Source organism: Hyla sarda, chromosome 4 (genome assembly GCF_029499605.1).
Source record: "Hyla sarda isolate aHylSar1 chromosome 4, aHylSar1.hap1, whole genome shotgun sequence".
In the NCBI taxonomy this organism is placed as follows: Eukaryota; Metazoa; Chordata; class Amphibia; order Anura; family Hylidae; genus Hyla; species Hyla sarda.
The window spans coordinates 127,229,429-127,250,938 of NC_079192.1; the positions used below are offsets into that span (position 1 = coordinate 127,229,429).

Here is a 21,510-nt window from a genome sequence, read left to right on the forward strand (position 1 = left end):
ATGATGCCAACATAAAGTGGACATATTGTATTTGTGAATTTAAAAAAATTATTGGGAATATCCATTTTCCTTACAAGTAGAGAGCTTCAAAGTTAGAAAAATGCAACATTTTCTAAATTTTCATGAAATTTTGTGATTTTTCACCAAAAAAGGATGCAAGTAACGCCGGAAATTTACCACCAAAATAAAGTAGAATATGTCACGAAAAACAATCTCAGAATCCGAATATTCGGTAAAAGCGTTTTCGCGTTATTAATTCGTAAAGCGACGGTGATCAGAATTGCAAAAAAGGGCTCAGTCCTTAAGGTGAATAAGGGCTGCGTCCTTAAGGGGTTAAAGGAGTACACTATTGTAGAACTTTTTTTAAGCATCATTCCCAGGCTGTCGGCATATAAAACAAAAACCTGTGCTTACCTCCCGCCGTTCACTTGGTGCCCTGATATTGCTGCTCCCATCTTTTTCCCTTACTGGTGCATACCAGCCTATAATTTTTTGCTGTATGGACCACTATAATTCTAACTTAGATGTGCTGTATTGGAGCAGGTGAAGTCTGAAAGCTGGATGTCTCTGACCTATTTCTCTCAGCGTTTTGCAATCTCCAGTTCCCATGTGGAGCCTAAATAATGCTTTAAAGGGGCATTCCACTGGAAAAAAAAATGTTTTTAACCCCTTAAGGACCCACGACGTATGAGTACGTCATGGTGTTTTCCGGTCCCTGCCGCGCGCCGGGCAGAGAGCGGAAGCGGATGCCTGCTGAAATGCTTCAACAGGCTTCCAGGGCAAACGCAGAGGGGGGCCATGTCTGCCCCCCATGTGGGCGATTGTCGCAAATCGCGAGGGAAATCACCCCTGCGATCTGCGGCATTACCAGGCTGATCGGGTCTCTGGGACCCGACCGCCCGGTAATTTTGCATGATCCCGGTTGTCACAGACAGCCAGGACCATGCTGGAGTATAGGAGTGAGGTGGCAAGCCTGCCACCTCCTCCTATCCCCTGCGATTCCTCGGTTAGCTAACCGACCAATCGCAGGGGGGGGTTACTTCCTCCCGCCCTGCCCGGCCCCTGGAAGTCTGGAGAGAACGTGAGGAAGACCGGAGGACGCGGCGGGGGACAGGCCCCGGTACTTACCTCTTCCCTGAAGACCCGGATCCTGGCGGTGGCGACAGGTGAGTGGAACTTCAGCGGCGGCGCGGGACCTCTGCAGCAGTCCAGACCGCCGTAAAGCGATCTGGACTGCTCCATCTGGTCCCTTTACACTACAACTCCCAGCATGCCCAGACAGCCCTTGGCGTCCGGGGATGCTGAGAGTTGCAGTTTTGCAACATCTGGAGATCCGCAGTTTTGGGACCACTGTGCCCTTCCAGATGTTGCAAAACTACACATCCTCAGCATGCCCTTACTGTCGAGGCATGCTGGAAATTGTAGTTCTGTAACATCTGGCCCTTCAGATGTTGCAGAACTACAACTCCCAGCATGCCTGGACAGTTTTGGCATACTGGGAGTTGTAGTTTTGCAACATCTGGAAGGGCACAGATTGGGAACCACTGTATTAGTGGTCTGCAAACTGTAGTCCTCCAGATGTTGCAAAACTACAACTCCAAGCATGCTGGGAGTTGTAGTTCGGCAACATCTGGCTCTAAAGATGTTGCCGAACTACTACTTCCAGCATGCCTGAGAATGTTTGGGAGTTGTGGTTTTGCAACAACTGGAGGCACACTGGTTGGGAAACATTGTCTGTTTCCTAACTCAGTGTTTCCCGACCCGTGTGCCTCCAGCTGTTGCAAAACTATAACTACCAGCATGCACTGATAGACTGTGCATGCTGGGAGTTGTAGTTTTGCAACAGCTGGAGCCCCCCCTGTGAATGTACAGGGTACATTCACATGGGCAGGGGGCTTACAGTGATTATCAGGCTGCAAGTTTGCGATGCAGCTCAAACTCGCAGCGGGAAACTCTCTGTAATCCCCGCCTATGTGACTGTACCCTAAAAACACTACACTACACTAACACAAAATAAAATAAAAAGTAAAAAACACTACATATACACATACCCCTACACAGCCCCCCTCCCCAATAAAAATGAAAAACGTCTGGTACGCCACTGTTTCCAAAACGGAGCCTCCAGCTGTTGCAAAACAACAACTCCCAGTATTGCCGGACAGCCGTTGACTGTCCAAGCATGCTGGGAGTTTTGCAACAGCTGGAGGCACCCTGTTTGGGAATCACTGGCGTAGAATACCCCTATGTCCACCCCTATGTAAATCCCTAATTCAGGCCTCAAATGTGCATGGCACTCTCACTTCGGAGCCCTGTTGTATTTCAAGGCAACAGTTTAGGGGCACATATGGGGTATCGCCGTACTCGGTAGAAATTGCCTAACAAATTTTGGGGGGCTTTTTCTCCTTTGACCCCTTATGAAAAGGTGAAGTTGGGGTCCACACCAGCATGTTAGTTTAAAAAAAAATTTAAAAATTTTTACACTAACATGCTGGTGTTGCCCTATACTTTTCATTTTAACAAGAGGTAAAAGGGAAAAAAGCCTCCCAAAATTTGTAATGCAATTTCTCCCGACTACGGAGATACCCCATATGTGGGCGCAAAGTGCTCTGCGGGCGCACAACAAGGCCCAGATGGGAGAGTGCACCATGTACATTTGAGGTCATTTGCACAGGGGTGGCTGATTGTTACAGCGGTTTTGACAAACGCAAAAAAAAAAAAAAAAAACACGTGACCCCATTTCGGAAACTACACCCCTCACGGAATGTAATGAGGGGTGCAGTGAGAATTTACACCCCACTGGTGTCTGACAGATCTTTGGAACAGTGGGCTGTGCAAATTAAAAATTTTGTACAGCCCACTGTTCCAAAGATCTGACAGACACCAGTGGGGGGTAAATGCTCACTGTACCCCTTGTTACATTCCTCAAGGGGTGTAGTTTCCAAAATGGTATGCCATGTGGGTTTTTTTTTTTTTGCTGTCCTGGCACCATAGGGGCTTCCTAAATGCGACATGCCCCCGAACAAAATTTGCTCTCAAAAAGCCAAATATGACTCCTTCTCTTCTGAGCATTGTAGTTCGCCCGTAGCGCACTTCAGGTCAACTTATAGGGTACCTCCATACTCAGAAGAGATGGGGTTACAATTTTTTTTTTTTTTCTGCTATTAACCCTTGCAAAAATGTGAAATTTGGGGGAAACATATATTTTAGTGACATTTTTTTTATTTTTTTTTACATATGCAAAAGTCATGAAACACCCGTGGGGTATTAAGGCTCACTTTATTCCTTGTTACGTTCCTCAAGGGGTCTAGTTTCCAAAATGGTATGGCATGTGTTTTTTTTTTTTTTTTGCTGTTCTGGCACCATAGGGGCTTCCTAAATGCAACATGCCCCCCAAAAACCATTTCAGAAAAACGTACTCTCCAAAATCCATTTGTCGTTCCTTCGCTTCTGAGCCCTCTACTGCGCCCGCCGAACACTTTACATAGACATATGAGGTATGTGCTTACTCGAGAGAAATTGGGCTAAAAATATAAGTAAAAATTTTCTCCCTTGCAATAATTCAAAAATTGGGTCTACAAGAACATGCGAGTGTAAAAAAAGAAGATTGTGAATTTTCTCCTTCGCTTTGCTGCTATTCCTGTGAAACACCTAAAGGGTTAAAACGCTGACTGAATGTCATTTTGAATACTTTGGGTGGTGCAGTTTTTATAATGGGGTCATTTGTGGGGTATTTCTAATATGAAGACCCTTCAAATCCACTTCAAACCTGAACTGGTCCCTGAAAAATAGTGAGTTTGGAAATTTTGTGAAAAACTGGAAAATTGATGCTGAACTTTGAAGCCCTCTGGTGTCTTCCAAAAGTAAAAACACGTCAATTTTATGACGCAAACATAAAGTGGACATATTGTATATGTAAATTAAAAAAAATTATTGGGAATATCCATTTTCCTTACAAGCAGAGAGCTTCAAAGTTAGAAAAATGCAAAATTTTCAAATTTTTCATAAAATTTTGGGATTTTTCACCAAGAAAGGATGTAAGTTACCACAAAATTTTACCACTATGTTAAAGTAGAATATGTCACGAAAAAACTGTCTCGGAATCAGAATGATAACTAAAAGCATTCCAGAGTTATTAATGTTTAAAATGACAGTGGTCAGATGTTAAAAAATGGCCAGGTCCTAAGGTGTAAAATGGCTGGGTCCTTAAATGGGCACTGTCACCAACTTTATTTTTTTATATGTTGTAGTACTTATGTACTACAACATATCTCTAATATACTTTTATTATTTTTTTTTTCAGTTAAAAAGGTTTAATTTACATTTAAAAACCGGCCACTGAAAAAGGACTGATTTTGGAGTGGCAATCAGTCCTTTTTCAGTTAGGCTGCACTCGCTTCCTGTCTGTCAATCAGACAGGCGGGAGCGAGCGCATTGGCTCCCTGGCCACTGGCTGGAAGGCCACTCCTCCCGCACATCGCCGCCGCCTCATTGCCGCCGCTGTCCCTGCACGCCCGCTGCTGGACTCTGCAGTAACTGCAAGTGTAATGAGGGAACGGTGTATGCGGGGCGAGGGGGGAGGAGGAGAGAACGGGCTAGTGCGTAGCGGCGGGGGGGGGGGAGGGGAAACGGGCTAGCAAAAAAAAAATAGGATGGTGGGAGCTACCCTTTAAGGGGTTAAACTAATTGGTGTCAGAAAGTTTAACAGATTTGTAAATTACTGCTGTATGCTACACAGGAAGTTCTTTTCTTTTTAAATGTCCTTTCTGTCTCACCACAGTGCTCTCTGCTGACACCTCCGTGCATTTTAGGAACTGTCCAGTGCAGGAGCAAATCCCCATAGCAAACATATCCTGTTCTGAACAGTTCCTGGCATGGACAGAGATGTCAACAGAGAGCACTGTGGTCAGACAGAAAGGAAATTCAAATAGAAAAAAACGTCCTGTGGAACATGCAGCAGCTAATAAGTACTGGAAGAATTAATATTTTTTAATAGAAGTAATTAACAAATCTGTTAAACTTGCACTTTCAGCTGATTTACAAAAAAATGTTTTCCAGTGGAGTACCCCTTTTTTTTTTTTTTTTTTTTTTTTTTTTTTAAGCTACTGGCGCCAGAAAGTTAAGCAGATTTGTAAATTACTTCTATTTAAAAATCTTAACCCTTCCAGTACTTATCAGCGGCTGTATGCTCCATAGGAAGTTCTTTTCTTTTGAATTTCTTTTTCAGTCTGACCACTGTACCCTCTTCTGACACCTCTGTCCATGCCAGGAACTGTCCAGAGCAGGAGAGGTTTGCTATGGGGATTTACTCCTGCACTGGACAGTTCCTGACATAGACAGAGGTGTCAGCAGAGAGCACTGTGGTCAGACTGGAAAGAAATTGAAAAAGAAAATAACTTTCACTGGAGCATTCAGCAGCTGATAAGTACTGGAAGAGTTAAGATTTTTAGATAGAAGTAATTTATAAATCTGTTGAACTTTCTGGCACCAGTTAATTTGAAAAAAAAATTTCCACCGGAGTACCCCTTTGATCCCTATAGTTGAAAGGAGATCTTAGGTGGCTTATGCTGCCTCTTTCGATGTCTGGCCATGGTAGTGCATATACAGATCTGTGATGGTCCTTTGCAAAGCTAGGAGATAAGCTTAAAGGGGTACTCCGCTGCTCAACGTTTGGAACAAACGCCCCCTCCCATAGACTTGCATTGAGGGGGCGGGGCTATGACGTCATGAGCTCCCTGCGCCGGCTCCAGAGCAGAGGAGTACCCCTTTTAAGATAAAAAAAAAAATTCCTAGCCATGCACCGGACCTATTTCCCTTGGAATAACAAGGAACAAATTAACCAGCATGCTATTTGTTTTAAAGTCCATTAGCTTAAAGAGGTTATCCCACGAGCCTTCTTACCCTGTAGCATACGGGCATACACAGTGTAAAGCAGAAGTGTTCTATAAAAATTGTTTATTTGGCAGCATTTTCTTATGCTTTGATGCCCTTTGATGTTGTAGTGTAGCAGCACTGCACCAAGTGACTTTCCCTTTGATATCTTAAGTTTATATATGAGGTTTAATTAAAAAAAAAAAAAAAAAACATTACACTCATGAAGGGCCATATTTCTTATTTGTATATACAGCACTTTTAGACAGTCTGGGTACATTCCAGTATATGTGTTGTTACTTTAGATAACACTGATATTTAAGTTTATTTTTTCTCAAACTGACTTGTTGAGATCACCTGTTGTAGTTTTCCTTTTTTTACTTCTGCAAAGTTGTTTAACATATGAGCACCTCTGATATATTAATTCTTGAGTATTGTAAGTTGTGAATACTTGTATAACTGAATAAGGAATAAAAATATAGTTGAACAAAAAGTGACACATGGTGAAGAACAATGCATCTTGTATATAAAATGAGCAAGGTGTCCTGCTGTTTACTGAGCCGTGTTAGAGCTCAAGCTGCAGCTAAAAACATGGTCAATAAAATAATTGCCTTCTTGCGCAAGCAGAAAAGTCACAGCAGATTCTGACACAGCCTGCTCACCACAGTAAGGAATCTTCTGCAGACTAGCCTACATGTCTAATACAGAACATTTAGAAAGGCGTTCATAGGATAAGGGGGAACACCGCATGATAGAAATATTTTTTTTATAATAATGTTCAATATAAATTGTGTTTAGAAATTAAAGGGGTACTCCAGGGAAGTAAAGAAAAAAAATTCCCCAAAGCCACCACAATACAGATTCTGTGTCCCCCGTAGTTATCTATGTGGTTTTGGAAGCTCCTTTGGCCCCTGGTGTCTCCTAAATACTTTTTCCTTGTTTGTAGCACAGACTACAACTCCAGAAGTCAGTGCAGCTCTGTGTAATGGCTGCCAGCCAACTGCTTTCACTATCTGTGTACATGCTTACTCTGCAGCTCACACACACTGTACATGTATTTTCTTTCAGACGATCCTTCATCCAGCAATAAATCATGCTGTGCTTTGAATACCAGACATCAGTGAATAGATATTAAGCAGAAAAACAGCAGCCATGTGCTCAGTTGTGACTAAGAATCTTCACTGCTTTTCTCTCACTGCTCATAAGCTCTCAAACAGGGAGGGGTAGGAGAGGTGTGTACAGCCAGAGCTCTAGACCAAACAGAAATTAGGTGATTTTGTCCTGAATGTTGGAGGCTAATCTCAGTGAGGGGTTTACACCAAGACTAGGTGGATTTGAGAATTAACATTTTCTCTAATTTCCTGCTGTAAATGACAGCTGAAAGAGGGAAACTGCTGTACACAGCTAATGAATGATATTTAGACAAATACATAGCTTGGTGAGAGGGAAAGGATGGGCTACGGATTTAGTTCCCCAGAGTACCTCTTTAATGCTTAACCCCTTCATGACCCAGCCCATTTTCACCTTCATGACCTGGGCATTTTTTGAAAATCTGACCACTGTCACTTTAAACATTAATAACTTTGGAATGCTTTTACTTATCATTCTGGTTCCGAGATTGTTTTTTCGTGACATATTCTACTTTATTTTATCGGTAAAATTTCACTGATATTTGTATCCTTTCTTGGTAAAAAATCTAAAAATTTCATGAAAATTTTGAAAATTTAGCATTTTTCTAACTTTGAAAGTCTCTGCTTGAAAGGAAAATGGATATTCCAAATAAATTACATATTGATTCACATATACAATATGTCTACTTTGTGTTTGCATTAAAAAATTGACAAGTTTTTACTTTTGGAAGACATCAGAGGGCTTCAAAGTTCCGCAGCAATTTTCCAATTTTTCTCAAGATTTTCAAAATCGTAATTTTTCAGGGCCCAGTTCAGGTTGGAAGTGGATTTTAAGGATCTTCATATTAGAAATACCCCATAAATGACCCCATTATAAAAACTGCACCCCCCAAAGTATTCAAAATGACATTCAGTAAGTGTTTTAACCCTTTAGGTGTTTCACAGGAATAGCAGCAAAGTGAAGGAGAAAATTCTAAATCTTCATTTTTTACACTCGCATTTTCTTGTAGATCCAATTTTTGAATTTTTACAAGGGGTAAAAGGAGAGAAATCACCCTAAAATTTGTAACCCAATTTCTCTCGAGTAAGGAAATACCTCATATGCGTATGTAAAATGTTCGGTGGGCGCAGTAGAGGGCTCAGAAGGGAAGGAGCGACAATGGGATTTTGGAGAGTGAGTTTTTCTGAAAGGGTTTTTGGGGGGCATGTCCCATTTAGGAAGCCCCTATGGTGCCAGAACAGTGGACCCCCCCACATGTGACCCCATTTTGGAAACTATACCCCTCATGGAATGTAATAAGGGGTGCAGTGAGCATTTACACCCCACTGGCGTTTGACAGATATTTGAAACGGTGGACTGTGCAAATCAAAAATTTTATTTTTCATTTTCACAGACCACTGTTCCAAAAATCTGTCATACACCAGTGGGGTGTAAATGCTCACTGCACCCCTTATTACATTCCGTGAGGGGTGTAGTTTCCAAAATGGGGTCACATATGGATATTTATTGTTTTGCGTTTGTCAGAACTGCTGTAACAATCAGCCACCCCTGTGCCAATCGCCTCAAATGTACATGGTGCACTCTCCCTTCTGGGCCTTGTTGTGCGCCCCCAGAGCACTTTGTGCCCACATATGGGGTATCTCCGTACTCAGGAGAAATTGCATTACAAATTTAGAGGGTCTTTTTTCCCTTTTACCTCTTGTGAAAATGAAAAGTATAGGGCAACACCAGCATGTCAGTGTAAAAAATTTATTTTTTTACACTAACATGCTGGTGTAGACCCCAACTTCACCTTTTCATAAGGGGTTAAAGAAGAAAAAGCCCCCCAAAATGTGTAAGGCAATTTCTCCCGAGTACGGCGATACCCCATATGTGTCCCAAAACTGTTGCCCTGAAATACGACAGGGCTCCAAAGTGAGAGAGCGCCATGCGCATTTGAGGCCTGAATTAGGGATTTGCATAGGGGTGGACATAGGGGTATTCTACGCCAGTGATTCCCAAACAGGGTGCCTCCAGCTGTTGCAAAACTCCCAGCATGCCTGGACAGTCAATGGCTGTCCGGCAATACTGGGAGTTATTATTTTGCAACAGCTGGAGGCTCCGTTTTGGAAACAGTAGCGTACCAGACGTTTTTCATTTTTTGGGGGGAGGGGGGCTGTGTAGGGGTATGTGTATATGTAGTGTTTTTTACTTTTTATTTTAGGTTAGTGTTAGTGTAGTGTTTTTAGGGTACAGTCACATGGGCAGAGGTTCACAGCCAGTTTGCCGCTGGAAATTTGAGCTGCAGCGCAAAATTTGCGCCATCTCAAACTTGCAGCACTCACTGTAAACCTCCGCCGATGTGAGTGCACCCTGTACATTCACATTGGGGGGAGGGGGCAAACATCCAGCTGTTGCAAACTCCGAGCATGCCCTTTGGCTGTCCGTGCATGCTGGGAGTTGTAGTTTTGCAACAGCTGGAGGAACACTGGTTTGGAAACACTAAGTTAAGTAATAAACTTTCAAGTGTTTTGCAACCAAACTTAGTGTTTCCAAACCAGTGTGCCTCCAGCTGTTGCAAAACTACAACTCCCAGCATGCATGGTCTGTCAGTGCATGCTGGGAGTTATAGTTTTGCAACAATTGCAACAGCTGGAGGCACTGAGGTAGGAAACGGACAATGTTTCCCAACTAGTGTGCCTCCAAATGTTGCAAAACTACAACTCCCAGCATGCCCAGACTGCCAAGGCATGCTGGAAGTTGTAGTTCGGCAATATCTGAAGGATCAGATGTTGCCGAACTACAACTTCCAGCATGCTTGGGCAGTCTGGGCATGCTGGGAGTTGTAGTTTTGCAACATCTGGAGGTCCACAGTTTGGAGACCACTGTATAATGGTCTCCAATCTGTGCTCTTCAAGATGTTAGAGAACTACAACTCCCAGCATGCCTGGACAGACTGAGCATGCTGAGATTTGTAGTTTTGCAACATCTGGAAGAGCACAGATTGGAGACCATTACACAGTGGTCTCCAAACTGTGGACCTCCAGATGTTGCAAAACTACAACTCCCAGCATGCCCAGAAAGCCAAAGGCTGTCTGGGCATGCTGGGAGTTGCAGTTTTGAAACTCTCAGAGGCAGCAGTGAGATCGCTTTACGGCGATCTCACTGCTGCCAATGAAGATGCTGCACTGCTGCCGGAAACTCACCTCCGGGACGCAGCGCAGCCGGGACCGCATGGAGGACGCCGGGACCGCACGGAGGATGCCGGGACCGCTCGGGACACCGCTCGGACGGGTAAGTGACACCGGGGGACGGGTCAGGGACACTTAGCAGAGCGGTGTGTGTCCTGATCCCCATGATCGGGACTCACACACCGCGCTGCTAAGTATTCTGATAGCGAAACGCTGCTATCAGCTAGTCAGATTTGACCAGCTGATAGCAGCGATCGCTGGGGGGGGTGGGGGACGAAACCCCCCGTGGTCGCACGGTAAGATGGCTGGCTATCAGTGATAGCCACCATCTTTCCGAGCGCTGCGGGGTGCCGCGAGTAGCGGCAGTAATGTCCATGACGTACCTGTATGTCATGGGTCGGGAACACCTTGCCACCCATGACGTACAGGTATGTCATAGGTCGGGAAGGGGTTAAAGGAGTACTCTGGTGAAAACTTTTTTTTTTTTTTTTTTTTTTTTTTTTTTTAATCAACTGGTACCAGAAAGTTAAACAGATTTGTAAATTACTTCTATTAAAAAATCTTAATCCTTCCTGTACTTATTAGCTGCTGAATACTACAGTGGAAATTCTTTTCCGTTTGAAACACAGAGCTGTCTGCTGACATCATGAGCACAGTGCTCTCTGCTGACATCTCTGTCCATATTAGGAACTGTCCAGAGTAAAAGGAAATCCCCATAGCAAACATATGCTGTTCTGGACAGTTCCTAAAATGGACAGAGATGTCAGCAGAGAGCACTGTGCTCATGATGTCAGCAGACAGCTCTGTGTTTCAAACGGAAAAGAATTTCCACTGTAGTATTCAGCAGCTAATAAGTACAGGAAGGATTAAGATTTTTTAATAGAAGTAATTTACAAATCTGTTTAACTTTCTGGCACCAGTTGATTTAAAAAAAAATAAAAGTTTTCCACCGAAGTACCCCTTTAAAGCGCAACTGTCATGAGGTTTAGGGCATATTATCTAACCACAGTCTGTGTATGATGTGTAGAATATGTATCCAGCCTTGCTTGTATCATTCTTATTCCAGCTTTTATTATCCCGAACAACGTTTTTACATGCAGTCACTGACAGTCGGATAGGCGTGGCCTGGGGTTCACCATGCCCCATGGCCGCCAACGCCTATCCCCTGTACACCAGCACTAGGACCACTTTGTGATTGACACACAGCTCCCAGCGCATGTGCCCCTTAGCTTTCTTATGTGAGCACCGACTGACATTACTTTACAGAGTGACGCCTCCATGTACCTGGGCAATACTAGAGGCAGAGAGTGAACAAACTCTGCCTCTTAGTGAGTGCAAAAGCACCCAGTGCATCTCCTGTACAGAGGAAAGAAGAGGAGATGAACTGACACTGTTATACATACATATATATATATATATATATATATATATAATATTGTATACTTTTTTAGAATAACAGCACTGGGTGCTTCTGCATTCACAAGAGGCAGAGAGCTCGTTCTCTCTCTGTCTCTAGTATTGGCCGGGCGCATGGAGGTCTCAGACAGTGCTGTAAAATAATGTTGGACGGTGCTCACATAAGAAAGCTAAGAGGTGCATGCGCTTGGACCTGTGTCAATTACACAATGGTCCCAGCTCTGGTGTATAGGCGTGGCGGGCGCGGGGCATGGTGAACCCCAGACCACGCCTATCCACGCCTATTGGTGGCTGCAAGTAAAACCGTTTTTTGGGATAATAACAGCTGGAATGAGAACAATACAAGTAAGGCTGGATACATATTCTGCACATCATACACAGACTGTGGTTAGATTATATGCCCCAAACCTCATGACAGTTGCGCTTTAATATAAACAGAATATTCTTACCAGCTTTTTCTTGGTGGGAATTTTCAGCCATTTATTAACAAGATTTTGTGTGAATTCAATAGTAAATAGGTCTATTTTGGTAAATTGCACTACAAAAATTCTGGCGCAGACAATTTGTGGAGCACAACACGACGATATCGGTTTGAATTCACATTAGTAAATCAGGGCCAATGTGAACTATCCTCTATAAACAAAGTATTGGAAACATTATTCCTTTCCATTGGTCCTCAGTCCTGCTCCTCTTCTTCACTTGTTGGTTATAATTTTGTGTACTAAGTACATACTATGGATATTTTGTTCGTTTATGGCACATGGCAACTATTCTGAGCGTAATCTAGCCTCATAAACTTACCCATTAAATACTTTTGCTTTTCTTATGCATGTGGCTTTCAGTAAAATGTCAAAGCATATGGATGAAGTTTGGCCTTTAACATAAGTTATGCTTGCAGTATGTTGTCCCAGGATCCTGTTGGTGTATGTATGTGCCTGTCTTAGTGGCCAAGATCAGAATGTTAATGCCGATGCTTGTTGTTTTTTTTTTCCTCAGAACTGTTGTCTATGCCAGCTGTTAAACGATTTTCTGTGTCGTTTGCAAAGCATCCGACTAATGGTACGTTTGCTTTCTTGATTTGAAGTGTTGCCTCACACTATTAACCCCATTTTTATTTTTCCGTTTTTTTTTTCTGTCCGTTTGCCATCCAGCAAGTCTTGTTCGTGTTGATATTGTGATGTGGACTCTTCCTTTCCTTTTTTCATCATTTTTTTCTTCAAGTACATTAATTTTCTTTTGTCGTGTCATATTTCCTCATGCTTATCTACCACTTTTGTCCAGTAGTGAGCTGTTTCAGTATTTTTAACTAAATCTAATAATTTCTCTATTCTCAAGTATAGCTCATGATAAAGGAAACCACCATTGTAAAATTCAAAACAATGCTTTGGATTGTTTTCTCGTTTCTGTTTTATTTTAGAGGTTTTAGGCTACATTCACATTTGTTAAATGCTCTATGTACGTTGTATACATTGGCATTCCAGCAGAACAGTATATATATCTATACTAATGCATACCTGAGCATCACTAGTGGCTACCTTCAGGTACGTAGCAATATACAGGAACATAGTGCATGTATCAAATCTGAATATACCCCTACATGTACAGTACCATTATTTGAATTCACAGTTAGCTTAACGATAACGGAAAAAAATGAACAAAAAAAAAGTTACACAAAAACATACCCTGTATATAAAAAAAATCTGTTCTTAACATAGCTCATTTGCGAACGTTTCCTTAGGGCAACTTTTATAACTAACATAAATATTTGCACTATAGTAAACTAGTAGATCTAATAGTTTACATTTTTTGCTTATAGCGTGTTGAATACCCACTGCTCTTTGGAAGCTGTTAGTATAGCAAGTTAGTATAATTTGCAACGCTGAAATACATTTGTTAAAATAATATTTATAAAAGTAATAATTGCAGTGTGAATTATATTAAAATATTTTTCTTTTATACCATTAAAAGGAGATAAATACTATGTAGTGTTACATATAAAAGATGATTTACATGACTATAAAAGGGTTTTCAAGCAGCACAAACCTCGATGGACTGCACATGTGTCTTTTGTCTAATAGTTCTGTCAGTTCCAAAATTATAAATGTTTTAACTTTAGAAACCACGGGAGAAACTAAATGTAATACACATAAAAAAACATATAAATGGGATAGTATCAAACACATAAAAAAAATAGGTGAGAGGATGAGATGGTACATAAAAATATCATATTACAAAATTAATATGATTAGGTGTTAAAATAACAGATCTCATTAAACATAAAAATAATTCATTATACCATACTTGCCAAAACAATGTGCAAAAAGGCTTATGAGAAAGTAAAAAATACAGAAAGTGCTCATTGCAAAAGGTATGTAAACGATGAGCAACAATATAACTTAAATTTGTCATCCAGAATTAGAAAAACAGCACAACACTTGTCTTTAGGTTGTGTGTGCTATTACAGCTCCGTTCCATTGGAGTAAATGGAGCCTAGTGTTAATACCACACAGCCTGAGAGTATGTTCCCACTACGGAATTCCCATGGAATTCCACGGTATGAATTTAACATAAGCATAAATGGGTCTCCGCAAGACCCGTTCACACTGCGGAATTTCAGCGGCGGACAATTCCGCAGCTGAAATTGTTCCGCGCAAAGAAAGAACATGTTAATTCTTTGTGCGGAAGTTCGCGAGTACTGCATAGCCATCAATGGCACTACCGCCACCACCGGCTGCCAGGCTGAATCTCCGCTCGCGTAATTCTGCGAGCAGATATTCCGTTCACACTCTATAGTGTGGACATACCCTGAGGCTGTTTTTGGAAAACCCTTGCTCTGTTTTTTTCTATTTCTGAAGAATACCTTTAATTTGTATACATGTATTAAGACACCATATGGTATACTGACACTATGAAATAGTCATAGATTACATAGAAGATTGCCAAATCATACACCCATGCAAGTTTCACCCTTGGGGTCAATGTGTTATATAAAAGGCACTTCCCAAGAGCCAAAGCCCATTTGCATCATACCAGTATCTATAGCGCACCTAATAAAGAGCATTACATATGAGAACAAAATAACCTCATGCTAAAAAGAAAGAGTACTTTACAGAATCAGTAACTCTGTACAGACCAAGAGAACACCCACCTGATACGCGTTTCGCATCACTTGCTTCTTCCGGGGGTGTTGTTATGTTTGTAGATTTATATTTAGGCGGTCATAATAAACTGCGGTCTTAAGTAAATCTACATATTTGAGACATTATACTTCCTGGGCTTTCTCAGGAAGATATTGTTATGTCAAGCAATCAGTTCATGCCACCTCAGGGACCCCTTAGGGATGGTTCTTTGTGAGCATCTCTCTGCTTTCAACTATTGAAATCCCTCTGTTACATCCATCAGCCCTAGTTGTCTCATTATAGGATGACCTCTTCAAGCTTGAAAGTAACAAAATGTTTTTCCTTTAGTTTGCTTAAGAAAAAGGAGATACCGTAAATCCTTACAAACTTGAAAACATTCCTTGACAACAACTTGCCTAGCTAATAGTTTATTCATTGTATTATAAGAACGCCCAGATGTAAATTAATAGCAAAAACTAAACCATGCATTTTTTTTCTAAAGCATCCAGAACTTATTTCTTTTATTTAGGGAAATCTAAGAAATGTTAGTTGCTTTAGATAATCCGACTAGTTAGTCACTTTAAATTTTTTTTTCTTCTTTTTCAGGGTTTCTTTTCAGATTGCATTAATTTCAATATTTTATTTTCTCAGGTTTTTTTTATTTTTAACAATTTTACATCTGTGTTTCTTGTTTTCTTCTTTTTACGTTTTGTGGCATTGTCCTTTTGTTTGGTCCTGCTTAAATTTATTCTCCTACAAAACATTTCCTTGTGAGTATAAAGACAGCACATGAAGGTTTAATATCTTGCCTCTTCCCAGCTTGGACTAAAGTAAAAAGAAAAAAGATTGTATCAATCTTAGTGAGGCTGGGTTCACATTACGTTTTAAGCAATACAGGACCGTATACAGCTGAGGGGAGCGAAAACCGGACGCTGCGGTTTTAGGTCCGGTGGGAAAACCGCATACGGGTCAAAAATGAGCCGACCGGAGTCGGCGTTTCACTCTGGTCAGCTCATTGAAATGCATTACATAGGGGCCGGATACGACTGGCATACGGGAGCACCCGGTTTTCGTTCCCCCAACCGTATACGGTCCCATATTGCTTAAAAGTAATGTGAACCAAGCCTGAATCAGTTAGTAAATACCCTGATTAGCAGACACACACTCTGCGCTGCCGGCAGTCACCGAGCATCTGCAGAGCGAGCTCCCTGTAGTTCTGTGTGTCCGCTCGTAACTGCCTAACACACAAAGCTACCCAGCCACAGCAGGGAGCTTGCTCTGCATTCGCTCTGTGACTGCCGGCAGAGCATTCTGCACTGTCAAAAAATGCTGTAGATGCGCTGTGTGTAACCCTACCCTAAAACAGTCTGACTGTTGTGCAATAATTTTATAATGAATTGTGATTCTTTCAAAATGGGGAAGGCTGAACATTCCCTATTCTCCTCAGGCAGCATATGAAGGAATAAGCAAAATAATGCAAACAGAATAAGAGGGGGGAAAATTAGGACTCGGCAACCTCCAGTATTTTCCAGGTCATGTCTCCATCGTAGATGTATTCAGTCTGAAGTGTCTTACTAGAGTACATAATGACAATCTGTTGGCAACTCTACAGATCTAATCCAGTGAAACGTGATTTTTTTTTCTTTTCATGGTGTAGAAACAGTCCTAGGTTCTAATGGGACTAGCAGGCTCTGCTAGTCAAAACAATTGCTGGGAAAAAATTTTGGCACCTTTTAAAGTGCTTTTTCTCCCAATAATTCTCTTTCTGATTGGGTCTTTACTAAGACTTGATTAAGAGATTTTTCAAAGCTATCAGAATTGTAAGACTTCAAGAAAAGTCTCCTATATCACGTTAGACTCTATTCTACTAAAGCATGTAACTGGCATGCCCAATCGCCGGTCTGAATCTTCGGGGATTCCGGATCTTACAGGTCGCGGGTGACACGGAAAATAAGGGGGATCAGGGTGGTCCAAGACAGCCCCAATCCCTCTGAAGGGATAGGAGTGAGGTGTCAGGGGTGCCGCCCCTCCTGTCCCTGCTATTGGTTGGTCAGAAGCGACCGACCAATAGCATATTGGAGGCTGGGGGTTAAAGTTCGGTTCCCCCGCTCTGCCTTCCCACGGTAGTCCAGGCAGAGTGGGGGAACTGTGCTGGAAGTGGCGCCGGAGGTCCCTTACCCAGAGCGGGGGTTGATCGGCGGCGGGCGATCCTGCAACTGAGTGGTTAGTTGTTGCCTAGCAACATTTGGAGGGACACAGTTTGGAGACCACTATAGAGTGGTCTCTAAACTGTAGCCCTCCAGATGTTGCAAAACTACAAATCCCAGCATGCCCAGACTGCAAACTTCTGTGTGGGCATGCTGGGATTTGTAGTTTTGCAACATCTAGAGGGCTACAGTATAGAGAACACTATACAGTGGTCTCCAAACTGTGGCCCCTAGATCTTGCAAAACTACAACTCCCAGCATGCCCATACAGCATTTTGCTGTCTGGTAATGTTGGGATTTGTAGTTTTGCAACATCTGGAGGACCACAGTTTGGAGATCATTGTGCTGTGGTCTCTAAACTGTGGTCCTCCAAATGTTGCGTAACTACAACTCCCAGCATGTACGAACAGCAAACGTCTGTCTCGGCATGCTGGGAGTTGTAGTTGTGTGCCTCCAGCTGTTGCATAACTACAACTCCCAGCATTCCCTTTGGCGATCAGTACATGCTGGGAGTTGTAGTTTTGCAACAGCTGGAGGCACACTGGTTGGAAAATACAGAGTTAGGTAACAGAACCTAACTCAAGGTTTTTCAACAAGTGTGCCTCCAGCTGTTGCAAAACTACAACTCCCAGCATGCACGGTCTGTCAGTGCATGCTGGGAGTTGTAGTTTTGCAACAGCTGGAGATTCCCCCCCCCCCCATGTGAATGTACAGGGTACATTCACACAGGCGGGGGTTTACAGTGAGTTTCCTGCTTCAAGTTTGAGCCGCGGCAAATTTTCCGCCACAGCTCAGACTCCTAGTGGGAAACTCACCGTAAACCCCCGTCCATATGAATGTACTCTTAAAATACTACACTACACAAAATAAAGGGTAAAACACTACATATACACACACGTACACTGTCCCTCCTTTCCCCCCAATAAAAATGAAAAACGTATCGTACGGCAGTGTTTCCAAAACAGAGCCTCCAGCTGTTAAAAAACAACTCCCCCCAGCATTGCCGGACAGCCACTGACTGTCCAGGCATTCTGGGAGTTTAGCAACAGCTGGAGGCACCCTGTTTGGGAATCACTGGCATAGAATATTTTTGGAACCTGAGGCAATTGTAACACTTGCATCTGAGTCCACCCCTATGCAAGTCCCGAATTTAGGCCTCAAATGCGCATGGTGTTCTCTCACTTCGGAGCAACAGTTTAGGGCCACATATTGGATATTTCCATACTCTGGAGTATGGGGGGCTTTTTTTCCTTTTACCCCGTATGAAAAGGTAAAGTTGGGAGCTACCCCCAACCTGTTAGTGTAAAATTTTTTTTTTAAATTTACACTAACATGCACCATGGTGTTGCCCCATACTTTTTTTTACCGAAATACCCATATGTGGGCGTAAAATGCTCTGCGGGCACACAAAAAGGCTGAGGAGTGACAGCGCACTATGTACATTTGAGGCCTAAATTGATGATTTGCACCAGGGCAGTTTTTTGTACTTCCGACTCCCTGACTCAGACTCCTCTGTATTAATATGCAAATGTATTTATAAACATTTGCAGTTGAATCCAAGAAGCTGTTCCACCAAGTTCTTCTAAACTTTTCTAGCAGAGAGAGGTAGTTGGGCAGAAGCTGCTGCCTTCTCCTTTTTGTGTGCTGATCTGCTGCTGAAGATAGGGCAGTGGGAGGATCCAGGAAGGGGCATTTATTTTAAAATATGATTTCTCTAGTAGAATCCCATAGTCATGTAGTCATGAAGTTTAAGCTAACAATCAGAGTTTACAAGTTTTTATAGCCGTAGCTGAATTCCAGGCTGGGAACTTGCCTAAATATAGGTCAGCTTTTGATCAGTCCTTTTAAAATAACTTTTTAGGGTCTGTCTCCTCTAAAGGGGTTTCATGGTCACTTAAAAAAAATAAAAAAAAAATTAAAAAGTCATAATGATATAACATGGGAAATACCTTACTGAACCTGTGCCACTTTGGTTGCAATGCTTCCTGAGTCATCTGCCAGCCTCTGTACTTCCTTGTCCTACCAGGCATGAACATGTAATGCTACAGCAAATTACTGACGCATTGTTTAAAGAGGCATAGGGTAACCCAGAGTCCTTAAACGGTAAAAAAATAAAATAAAAAAGGCAGAGTTCCAGCTATAACAGGAGCTTTAGATAAAACAGGTTGCCATACAGGCACAGTAGTGCTGTAACCTCTAATCCTGCACATGTCCAGAATTCACCCTAGTAGAAGCAGACTACAGAAGCTTAATCAGTAAGGATGGGTTCACATATATCAGGCATCCAGCATAGTTTCCCTACGGCGTGCACCAGAGGGAAACTGATGCTAGAACTGATCCCATTAATTTGAATTGGACAGTTCACAGTTGTCATCAGTTATGGCATTATTTGCATAGAGATCCAGGCTGAGTTCACCTATGCCGTATATATGTGAACCCAGCCTTAGATGCGCTGGGTCCTAGTGTGAAGCGTGACAACCACAGGGCCGGAGTATCTTAACGTCACGACTCCGCCCATGTGTGACGTCACGCCCCGCCCCCTCAATGTAAGTCTATGAACAGCATGTAAACTAATCCCTCAGTAAAAAGTTGGTTACCAATTAAGAGAAGGTACAGTTAAGGAAAATCTTGCTAAGCATATTACTGTGGTATTTCCCCAGTTTTTAGCATTAAGTGAATTCCGTGGTCATCCTTTAGCATTTTGTGTTTCATTACTGGTTAACAATCTAATTTTATGACCTAAGATAATCCAATTTCACTATAAGGAGTAACTGCATCATATTTAAGGTAATACGTATATATTGCTTATACCTTTTCTAGTTCACTTACAGTTATGTATATTGGGTTGAATTGGCACTAAAAAATACTGACAGATTTATTTTTTCTAATAATAAAATTTTTAAAAAACTTTAATGAAACTAGTGAACATTTGTGTCCAGTACATGCACAGAAATTGCCATTTTGCATTTAGATGTATGGTGTTTTTGCACTACGCATTTGTGCAGTACGCTCTATTTTAACCTTAATCTAGCCCTGCTACTAATATACCAATTTAATTTACCTTTTGTTAATGGTTTTGCCCTTCGTATCATTTGTCTATACTTGCATTAAGCCTCTAAAAGCAAAATTTAGCAACAGGCAAGTTTTAGTAAAGTTGCTGTATTAATATCATCGTATGTGACCTCGGTGTTCCAATATGAATTTAAAAAAAGTAGCATGCAGTCATCACAAGGTTCCTGAGCATGTTTATTTTTTTGTGATTCATGTACACATTTTTCCCTATAGAGAGTTGCTGCAGTTTCACCGCCACTCGCATGTAAACAGAAGTCACCATAGAGGTCTAGTTTTCTCACGTTTAGAGCCATATCATAAGAATATGTAAAAACAAATCAAGAATATGATAAAACAAATTAAAATGAAATGTAATAAACAACCATGCCTCCTGTGTAATACACAGTATAGTTTAAAGTTAGTGAACATAATCTTAGCTTTTTGAACATCTTATTTCAAAACTATTGGCAGTAACATGCTTCAAATATCATGGGTCCTGACTGCTATAAGCAGCCAGGACCCAGGGGTAATGCCGGGCACAGTCAATCAGGCTGATGCCCGGCATTAACCCTTTAGACGCCGCGATCAAAGTTGAAAGTAAAAGTATCCCTGCAGCTCAGCGGAGCTGATTGAGACCATCGCGGTGAAATCGCTATGTCCCAATCAGCTGAGAGGATGGCGGGAGGGCCTTTACCGGCCTCCTTGCTGTCCGATCGGTGCCCTGATGTCCCCAGCCAAGCTCTGCAGGCTGGAGCAGCAGAGCACCGATAACACTGATCAATGCTATGCTATCAATATCAAAAGATTGCATGTTATAGCCCCCTATGGGAGCTGGAAAAAAAATTGTGCTAAAAAAAATTAAAAAAAGTGAATTAACCCCTTTCTAATAAAAGTTTGAAACCCCCCCCCCCCCCCCCAATTTCCATTTTTTGAAATGAAATAATAAAATAAAAATAATCATATGTTGTACTGCTGCGTACATAAATGTCCGATCTATTAAAATATAAGGTTAGCTAAACCGCACGGTCGATGTCGTTCATGTAAAATATACCAAAGTCCAAAATTGTGCATTTTTGGTCACTTCATATACCATAAAAGAATTTATAAAAAGCAATCAAAAAGTCCCATCAAAACTAAAATGGTACCGATAAAAACTACAGTCTACAGCTCAAAAAATGAGCCCTCCTATAGCCCCGTATGCGGAAAAATAAAGATGTTATAGGGGTCAAGTTTAAACATACTAATTTTGGTGCATGTAGTTAATATTTTTTTAAAGTAGTACAATAAAATTAAATCTACATAAATTGGGTATACTTGTATGTTCGTCTCAAGCCTATTTTACAATCCTTTGCGGCTCGAGGTGTCAGCTGGTGTCAGGGGGCTTGGCTATTTACTGTATTTCCTCACAAGCCAGCCCCCTTATGACGTTTGCAGTCCATCTGTACATCTTTTTGTGCCTGCGTTCCCACATTCTGCAGATTGCCGAGATCACGGGATGCCGTCACGTCAGGATGTACAGATGGACCACAAATGTCATCAGGTGGCTGG

At 41.9% G+C, this 21,510-nt stretch overlaps 1 protein-coding gene and 1 long non-coding RNA gene across 10 annotated transcripts in view; one reads left to right on the forward strand and one right to left on the reverse strand.

Moving 5' to 3' along the window:
• The window catches only part of PPIP5K1 (diphosphoinositol pentakisphosphate kinase 1), a 206,128-nt gene that overhangs the window by 138,188 nt on the left and 46,430 nt on the right, over positions 1 to 21,510 (forward strand). For 5 of the 9 annotated variants that reach the window (XM_056572092.1, XM_056572093.1, XM_056572095.1 and 2 more), the window contains one exon: positions 12,582 to 12,644. The exons of the other annotated variants lie outside the window; for them this stretch is intronic. In XM_056572092.1, the coding sequence (XP_056428067.1) occupies positions 12,582 to 12,644 (63 nt within the window). The remainder of the gene's footprint in view (positions 1 to 12,581; positions 12,645 to 21,510) is intronic. 9 annotated transcript variants of the gene reach the window in all.
• The window catches only part of LOC130368443 (uncharacterized), a 35,386-nt gene continuing 29,210 nt past the window's right edge, over positions 15,335 to 21,510 (reverse strand). The window contains exons 4-5 of the long non-coding RNA XR_008892469.1: positions 18,861 to 19,006; positions 15,335 to 15,529 (exon numbers count right to left, since the gene is read on the reverse strand). This is a non-coding gene — a long non-coding RNA (uncharacterized LOC130368443). The remainder of the gene's footprint in view (positions 15,530 to 18,860; positions 19,007 to 21,510) is intronic.